Consider the following 9,945-nt stretch of genomic DNA (forward strand, 5'->3'; position numbering starts at 1 on the left):
ACAAGCTGGTTTGTTTGGAAGCCGTTTTTTCTCCAAAACAGTCATTTAAGCGTTTAAAATTGGACAATAATTAATACACTCTTTTAGATTATTTCTACTACTTTATTGTTGTTTTTTTACTTAGGGGCTAATGGTAATTCTACATTCCGGGTTTTCAGTAGGGTGTACAGATTTTTATCTCTATTTTGGAATTTAGAACAAATAGTAAAAACACACCAAGAAAACACTTGCTACAATAATTTTGCAGAACGAATATAATATAATTACCAGGAAGTTTAGGTAGAACATAAGGCGTCCCTAGCAACGAATTACAATGCTGTGGGGATTTAGTTTCACCCTATTCTCACGACAGCCTCAATTCAGTGTTAAAAGTAACGTCACTGGAACGTTGCGTATACGGCTATACGTTGATATTACTTAAAAGGTATAATGAATTTTAGTCGGTACAACGTTAATTTTAACATATCGCTACAGCATCATACAAATGTCTATATAAAGCTCACAGGCGAGATGGTATTTCAGAAGTGGAAAACGGTAATAGAACTTCAGAGCAACGATTAGACAATAAACTGTTATTTTTTGTTTTCAGTTTGCTAAATGCAAAGAATACTTTAAATAATTTGTTAAAGAGTACTTGATAAGGCGATTTTGTTGTGATATAAGGTTTATTAATTTAGATCATTAAAATGGGAAAAAAATCCCAAACAGCAGGCACTGTTGAAATTTTAGTGCTGTTGTTTATTCTCGGAATCTTCATAGCCGTTTCTTTTCCTTTCCACGGAGTGTTCAAGTTGTCAAAACAAGGAGCTATCAAGCTAAAGAGATATTATTCCTATCTTTAACACCGGAACCCTTCTAAAAAAACAACTTAAAGCCGAATTGTTGTATTTAACATTGGTAAGAAATTTCATTTCTGCAGCACTCTAAATTAGTAATTTTAAAATCTTCCTAAATATACCAAACAATTAAGGGCAAATACATATTTCGGTTATATTACTCTCTCTTTTAGGGAAACAACGCAGGACATCTTTTACAACCAGGGCATTCTTTTCTTCGCAATCAAGAACAAGAACAGTACAACCGAAGTTAACCGCTGAAAGATATATTGTTATAAATTATGTGTCCACTTGAACTAGAAATGTTGTATTACGAACTTCAACGTAGTGTACTATCGCTTAACTTATCGGTGTCTGGTGATTAGCCTACACAACGCGCAGCGATGAATTTCGGGTTATGCATACTATCGATGTTATATCGTTCTTCTTATTTGATTAAGAAATGTAATACACACAAAATTATTCTGGATTTTAATTGTAGTTGTCAAGTTACTGTAATCAATATTTATGGTCTTATGGAACTATCCAGTGGTAGGCTACCTTTATTAGTCAAAAGGATTAGTTTTCTATTGTATTATTTGCCGCTTTTTTGTTTGCTTATTTACTTTGTCTTTGCTGTGACCACCCAGGCAAGTACAGTTTACTACTGGTGCTTTATTGTATTCTACACTGCGACCTTCGTTGAAGGATAAACTACACAAGCTAACGACACAACCCTGTGGTTCTCAACCGGGGTTCCGCGGCGCCCTGGTGTGCCATTTCTAAAGCTCAAGGGTGTCGATAGTTATTTAGAATTCGAATCTAAAATTTGCTCAATTGGTAGGCTGCTTGATACAACTATTTGCGTACAATTAGTGACCAATATATAACATTTTCCTACATGTTTTAAGTTGATTCTATTTTTCCACTTACATTTATAGAGTCATTTCAGTAAAATACTCAACGAATATTTTGGTAGGGGTGCCGAAAATAAAATCATTATTTTTAAGTGGTGCCGTATGCCATAAAAGGTTGAGAATCACTGGACAATCAATCGACGGCAATTACACCACTTGTCGTCCATTGGAATTCGTTTCGGCATAAATGCTACTATTTGATGTAAATATAGATACATTCCCTACACCACCGGTCCTAAGTGGTTATACAAATAAACTGCCAAAGCTGTCTATATCTGAAACGCTCGAGTGGTCAAAATATCACACAGAGCGCGCCATTCGTATAAAGTTCAAATATTGTACAACAACACAACATAGAAATAAGGTGCTATAATAGGCAGAGGAATGTCAGTTACTGCCCTAATAATACATATTTAAGTTAAGTTTGAGTAGACTAAAGCCATATGTCGAACTCTCTCAAATGCCAGTATGCGTTTTCTCATTTTTTTTTTAAGTATATAATGTTTGCATTGGTAAACACTTTTAAAAAATTGCTAGTAGAAGATTGGCTGATCATCTGTATATTCAAAGTCTATAGTGGTAACGCTTACACTTTAAATCGCTAATGTGCATCATCATACATAAAAGGTGAAATACTACACGGCATTTTGATACCGAAAACACTACCATGCCATAATGTAATTCATAGCATAAAACAAAGAAATTTTGCGTGAACACGCGGGCCTAAACCAAGCTGAGACAATATAAAAGTTCATGGCCACACCAGCTTTTAAATTACAGTGCGGTCAATGTACGGCTATCACGCGACGAACAACTACATGGTAACACTAAACTATTTAAAAAGTAACTCGCGGCCCACTAAAATGGCTCCGCGACCAACATTTGGGCCGCGTCCCACAATTTGCCCATCACTGGTCTAACAGAAAATCATCTAAATACGTTCGTCCAATTGTTAAAAACTAGAACCTAGCACAGCACTATTGCAATATTAAAGTGTAGGAAAAGTAGGCCTACAAGTTTTACATGAGCTCAGTGCCAGTTTTGTTTCTGTTATTAGAAGGTCGTCTACAGGTGTAAGAATATTAAAACCTAGTTTTAGAATCCAAACATGTGCGATGAGAAATAAGAATAAATGCCACAATGGCTTTCTGGCTGGTTTGTTTTACCCTTTATGTTGGTCATTATTATTCTATGTTTGCTTAATCACTGCTTCCGTTGTTCATGGAACAAAAATTACGAAAACTTGCTTATGTTTTTGCTGACCTATGTTCCCCCATCCATCTGCTTGTAAACATTGTATATTTCTTGCGTTGGTGGATCGCCGGTTATACAACTAACTAGGTGGAGATGACTGCATGATGAAGTCGGAGCCGCATCAAATGAAATTCGCCCACAACCACAGGTAGACTTGCCAGGGTGCCATTTCAAGCTCTTACAGCTGTGTGAGAAACACAAAATATAGTAGTTAACTAAACGAGCAAGGCATCCTAACTATATAAGAAACAAATGGTACATAATGCCTTAACACTGATGTGTATATAAGTGATTAAGTTGATTAAGTGTACGTTAATCCCAATTGTGTTGGGCGGTTTTAAAGTATTTCGGTCATTAATATGTATTTCCAACTGTTTATTGTTCACTTCAAGATTCAAGCCAAAAATCCGTATAGCTTAGTGTAATTCACGGTCAATACTGTCCACACCTAAAAAGAATGGCCGAAATATAAAACAAAGCGCAATCCAAAGTATAAGTAAACACCAGGAGATAAAATAATTTGTTAAGCCGTGAAATAAGCATTTACAACTGTTATGTATTATTCGTTGTTTACCACGTACTTTTACGCTTCAGTGATTACGTGTTATCGCGCCATTGATTCTTGTTTTGCATTCGTGGCGCTATCAAAACGTGCTCGATTCAACTTGCTACTTGTTACACTTGTACTCGAAAGTAAACGCACTCAGTTAATCTGAGAACACAACAAATTGGCGACGAGGATGGGATCCATGCGATCTGCATAGTTATTTTAATCTCCGCGATCAAAATGATAGAGTACAAAAGAAAAGGGCTACTAAAGAACTAGTGGAACTGTTCAAGCACCAGCTCGAAGAGCAGAAGAAACACATAAGTAGGCAAGCTGCTTAACTGGATGAACAATATTCCAGAAACAACGAGCAAATGGCTAGCTTCATGGAATTTCTCCAAAAATTTGCAGCTGGCAAAAGTGTTTCCCAGCCTGAAGCTTCATTTCCTATCAGCACGGTGCCAAATTTTGCCCATTTTGAACCAACCATGGAACTGTGGACAGATTATTACAACCGGTTTTTGACATTTGTAGGTGCAAATTCTGTTCCTGGTAATAAAATACCACAAGTGTTTTTGACTAACCAGTCTGCAGTTGTGTATAAGCTTCTGCAGAATCGTGCAACCCAACAACAACCATCAAAATATATCAATGAACTCACTATGGATAATATTATAACATTCATGGCAGAGCAATTTGACCCAAAAAGGTTTGTTGTTAGAGAACGGTTCAAGTTCTGGAGTGAAATGCATCGGAAACCAGGTGAAAGTGTAAATGAGTTGTCAGCAAGAATTCGCCAAGATGCCATTACATGCGATTTTTCGTCAATAACTGATCCACAAGATGATTCCATGTGTACAAGGTTTATCTGTTCTATAAAAAATGAAGCGGTTTTAAAGGCTATTTTTAAGGTGCAACAAGAGCTGATATTCTCCTAAGCAATACAAATAGCTCTTAAGACTGAAGATGCAGCCAAAGTGGCAAAAGAGACAGCTATGGGCAACATATTTACCCCTTCCATTGAAGCAAATGTAAGGAAAAAGAAAAATGTGGAAGTGAAGACCTCTCGTAATTTTGTCCAAGTTCCACCATGTGGTAGATGTGGTCGAAAGGGTCATTCAGGTACAACCTGCTTTCAAAAAAACTCTATATGTCATTTTTGTAAATATAAAGGACATCTTGAATCTGTCTGTATCAAAAAGAAGAAGAGCCGAGTGAAATCCATCACCAAGCGCAGTGTTTTGCAAACCGTCAAAGCTATCAATTTAACTTGCAAACTGCAACAAGAAGTGAATATTGATGGTTGTACTTTTAGATTTGAAGTTGACACTGGAGCTGGTGAGAATTTTATTTCCAAGGAAAGATGGCAAGAGCTTAGCAAACCCACACTATATCAAAGCAACTTGTATTTTGAGTCTGCATCTGGACACAAGTTACCTACACTTGGTGTATTCGAACCAAGACAAGTAAGTGCTAATAGCAAGGTAATTGATGTTCCAGTTAAATTTATCGTCACTCATATTTCTAATCTTAATCTTTTGGGTCGGAGTGGAATTTCTAAATTAGGCATATCTATTGATGCGCTGATGCAACTGAATGGCTGTAAATCTAAAATTTGTAATGTTAAGCCAGTTAGAAAGCCCGTTTATATGCACGTTTAAGCCGGATTCGAATCTGATTCGTTAATTCATTCTCTCTCGTTTTGGCGCTGGAATGAATTAAGTTCTCTCGTTTCTTAATCGGTCGAAAGCAGTGGTTTTCAATCCGTTCGCCGCTTAATCTGTTCGTTTCGCGGACGGCCGAAATTGTTTTTCGCGGACGGCCGAAATTGAAATTGTGTGTAATGTAGAATGACCTGCTTTAACGCAGTAAACATCACGCCACTTTTAGGGCATTATGACGTAACACGAACGTCTAGTAGTGAACAAAACAACAAGTTTAGCTCATAAGGAAAGAATATTACATACACTCGTTAGATACTAATTTGTGACAGAGGGGCTGGTCTAGAATTCACAAAGGATGCGGGTTTGGGTAGGTTTAAATAGTAATACTTGGCCCACCCTCACCCAAATATTGTACATTTCTTTAATAATTGTCTCAACGCTGTGGTAGGATTCTAGGCCAGCGCCAAATACAGTTTTCATTAGTCATGTTTGGTACATCTCATCACCTTCTTTTGTCCACTCTGCCTTGTATATAGCGTTGGCCAGCACACATAAGCTCAACTTTCCTGCACTGATATTCTGTGTGCCAGGTAAACTGAAGCACTATACAGCAACTCCATCGGCAAACCACACTCAAAAGTTTTTTTTTCAATTTTAGGTTAATAAAAACGAACAAGCAGCAATAGATTGCTACCCCAAGGGAGTAGCCTAAGCCAAAAAATCGGTTTTGCGTCGGAGGTTTACTGGAATATTACGTAATAATGCACATCAGTGAAGCTTGTACACTCAAGCTGGCTTGAATTTCGCGCCATGTAGTTACGACGCTGGAACGGATTACTTTTCAATCCGGATTGAAACTTAATCTAATCTGCCCGCGAAAGGTGTATATAAACAGGCTTAATTGTTCACATAAATCTTTACAACTTGCATGTGAACAGCTTTGTAATGAATTTGCTAATTTATTCACACCTGGATTGGGTTGTTTAAAAGATTTTGAACTTGATATTAAGTTTAAATCTACTGCGAAGCCCATTTTTTGTAAACCTCGACCAGTGCCCTTTGCATTACAAGAACTTTTGGCACAAGCCTATGAGGCAGGTATAGCAAAAGGTGTTTGGGAGAAATCTCAATTCAATGATTATAGGACTCCTGTGGTGCCTGTGTGGAAAAAGAGATTGCCGGGACAGGAAAATCGACTTATTCGTGTTTGTGGGGATTACTCTGTTACTGTAAATCCGCAATTAGAAATCCATCGGCAACCACTTCCCTTATCTGAAGATTTATTGCGACAACTTGGGGGTGGACATGGTTTTACAAAAATTGATTTCGCCGATGCCTATAACCAAATATTGCTTAGTCAAAAACGGAGCCAAAAAAGACTTGCCTTAAGGTGAGTCCAATGCCTGCACCAAAATACTTAGCTACTCTACGTTCTTGTCTTGGTTCTGTTCAGTTTTATAACAAGTTTTTGCCAAACTTAGCTACTGTGTCTGAACCTCTTTACAGGCTTACTAAAGGAACTAGTGGGAATGGGGTAAAAGCCAAGAGGCTGCTTTCAACAATTTAAAAGAAATGTTATGTGCAGATACTGTTCTGGCACATTTTGACCCTTCATTAAAAGTAGGGGTTTCTTGTGATGCATCTAACGTAGGGATTGGTGCAGTTTTGTTCCACAGATTCCCAGATGGCAGCGAACGTCCCATTGTGACTGCATCTAAGACGCTGACAAAGACACAGAGAAACTACAGACAAATCCAAAAAGAGGCACTCTCCATCGGAGGAATTTTAAAGTTGGTGTAGAGAGAGAGGGATCATTCACCTCACAGAAGCTCCCTACCAACCAGCAACAAACGGAGAAGCAGAACGGCTTGTACAAAGTTTCAAGCAGGCATTAAAGAAATCCGACTTGCCACCACGAGCGGCACTGCAAGAGTTCTTAATCCAATATAGGCGAACGCCACTGGCAAGTGGTTATTCACCCAACGAATTGCTGACAGGACGTCTTATCCGTACCAGGATTGATGTTCTTCTACCTTCTCCAGCACATGTGGCTCAGGGAAGGCAAACCAAAGGCAACAACAGAGACCGACGCCCCGGCTTTAATAAGTTTAAAGTTGGAACCCAGTATTACGCACTTTGCGTTGGGCCTCGGCATACACAGGACCCTAAATGGGTACCTGCTGTTATTGTTAATGTTTTCAGCGAAAGAAGTTTCAATGTCAAGGTCATCCCCAGCGGTCCTACATGGAGACGGCATTTGGATCAACTTCAGCCAAGGTTTTCATCGGATACCGATGAAATTCTTCGAGGTGCGTTGGAGCCCATGCGAGCTCCAAAGGGGATTACCTTCGCAACCCCAAAGAGGCTCTCCAGTGTCAATTGCTCTTTTCAAAGAGTAAAGGGGGAGGTGTTATGTATTATTATTTATCGTTGTTTACCACGTACTTTTACGCCTCAGTGATTACGTGTTATCGCGCCATTGATTCTTGTTTTGCATTCGTGGCGCTATCTAAACGTGTTCGCTTCAACTTGCTACTTGTTACACTTGTACTCGAAAGTAAACGCACTCAGTTAACCTGAGAACACAACAACAACCATAAGAGTAGACGATTTTCTATTGATTGTGTTACATGACTGAAAAAGTGGTTAAAAACGAAAGACTACATGAAGACAAAGGCGTATAAAAGAAACCAGCAATTTCGACAGCTACTTAAAAAAATGTTTACACCGAAGTTTATGATATTTTACTTCAGTGGCCTTTAGTATTGCCCAAGCAAGCTCATCTTAGTTATACAATTGTTATTTGAGGTTTTGTTTCGTTGTGATTTTGTTCGTGCCTTTTTAGTCGTCCTCTATATGCAAAGCACATTTCGCAATGTTCGCATTGAAAAGGTTTTTCTCCAGTGTGAAAAATCCTTTCATGAACTTTAAGACTATTTGGATGAGTGAAGCGTTTCTCACAATCACTACATTGATAAGGTTTTTCTCCAGTGTGAACCCTTTCGTGAAGTTTGAGTTGAACTCCTGAGGCGAAACACTTGGCACAGTGTTTGCATTCGTACGGCTTATCTCCAGTGTGAGATCTTTCGTGGATTTTCATACTAGTTGCTTGGCTAAAGCACCTTTCACAATGCTTACACTTGTATGGTTTTTCTCCGGTGTGAACCCGTTCGTGTATGTTGAGGTGTGCTTCTACTATAAAGCCTTTTCCGCAAACTTTGCATTTGAATGGTTTTTCGCCGGTATGAATTCGTTCGTGTATCTTGATATATCCAGGTGAGTCGAACCCTTTTCCACAATATCTACATTGGTAGGACCTTTCTCCGGTATGTGACCGTACATGCTTATTAAGTAACGCCCGAGATCTGTATGATTTATCACATGACTCGCACCCAAAGGGCCTTTCCCCAGTGTGAATCCTTTCGTGTATTTGGACAGCCATTTTATCTCGAAAGGATTTTTCGCAGTAGTTGCATTTGAACGGCTTTTCGCCAGTATGTATCATTTCGTGCTTAGTAAGGGTTCCTTTCATGTTGAAGCATTTTCCACAGTACTTGCAATGGTGAGGTCGTTCTCCAGTGTGCACTCTTTCATGTTGGTTAAGATGACTTGAGTTTTTGAAGAGTCGCCCGCAGTATTGACATTTCAAGATTTTTTTCGTTTTTTCTTCACTTTTCTTGTATTTTTGCGCCGCCTGGTCCCCAATTTGGCATTGTAATTTGATTTTTTCAGCGCCATATTGTTCTGTGGAATATCTGTCGTTTTTTATTTCTTCCTGTTGCTCGATAGGAAGCCAATCCTTTACAGTGATTTCCGAATCATCTGATAAAACATCCTCATCATATTCGGTCTCCATCATTAATATTTCTTTAGCGGCATCAATATACTTGTACGTTAACCCTAAAAGTTGAAATGTTTCGCATTAATCGCTAAATAAAAATAAAGGTACGGTTAAAAAGACCGAAATAAATAAATGATTGTGTATTCCAAATCCTGTAAAAACGCTTACATTTTAATTTTGCATGTAATCACTACTACTGCCACTGATTCCTATTAACCTGGCAACTATAAATAGCATTAACGCTTGTATTTCTTTTAACTTCTGGAGGGATGCTACACATAAGTAAGGCAAGGGCCGACGACTGTCTAAATCTTTTACAAGTTTCTTGTGCAGGCCATTAGAAATACCTGCCCCAAACTTCTTGAACTCTACATTAGGGATTATATCCATAATCAATTCTCACTACACACGATAAGTAACGCGCTGAATCAAGCCACCTGCTATAATACCGATTACAGTACAATGAATACTGCGTCCAACGAAATAAAATGCCTTTAAAAAGTTATTTTGTTTAGTCTGCAAAGTGCTGCTATAAACAAGATATTTCCAAACTCAGTCCATATTTTGCGCAGTTTATGCTCGGTTAGGGTTGCTCTACGTTTTCTGTGTAAGTTTGTATTAATTCCTAATGAAAGAATGTTAAGGAAAACACTGCAATAAACGCAATATTGTGCGAACTCAGACTATCGTTCACGTCGTTAAACAAACTGCAGGAAGTCATTAAGCATGAAAGTCTAAACACGCTGGTCATTGCCCTATAAACGTTTGAAAATGTTTTACACTTTTAAAAGCGATTGTGACAATTTAACATGCAACCAAAGTGAAATGTTGCGTAATGATTTTTGAAATGGTACGACTAAATAATCGACTATAGCACACAACACTTGGCTAAGGGTGTCGTACAACT

General features: G+C 38.3%; 1 protein-coding gene across 1 annotated transcript; it reads right to left on the bottom strand.

Moving 5' to 3' along the window:
- Positions 1-7,810: 7,810 nt before the first annotated feature.
- On the bottom strand, positions 7,811-9,113 carry LOC146135302 (uncharacterized). Its single transcript, XM_083395805.1, has one exon. It carries the CDS (start codon positions 9,054-9,056, stop codon positions 7,986-7,988), a length of 1,071 nt encoding a protein of 356 aa, XP_083251931.1. The 5' UTR covers positions 9,057-9,113; the 3' UTR covers positions 7,811-7,985.
- Between the last annotated feature and the right edge of the window lie 832 nt (positions 9,114-9,945).

Source organism: Ascidiella aspersa, chromosome 8 (assembly GCF_963924565.1).
Source record: "Ascidiella aspersa chromosome 8, kaAscAspe10.2, whole genome shotgun sequence".
In the NCBI taxonomy this organism is placed as follows: Eukaryota; Metazoa; Chordata; class Ascidiacea; order Phlebobranchia; family Ascidiidae; genus Ascidiella; species Ascidiella aspersa.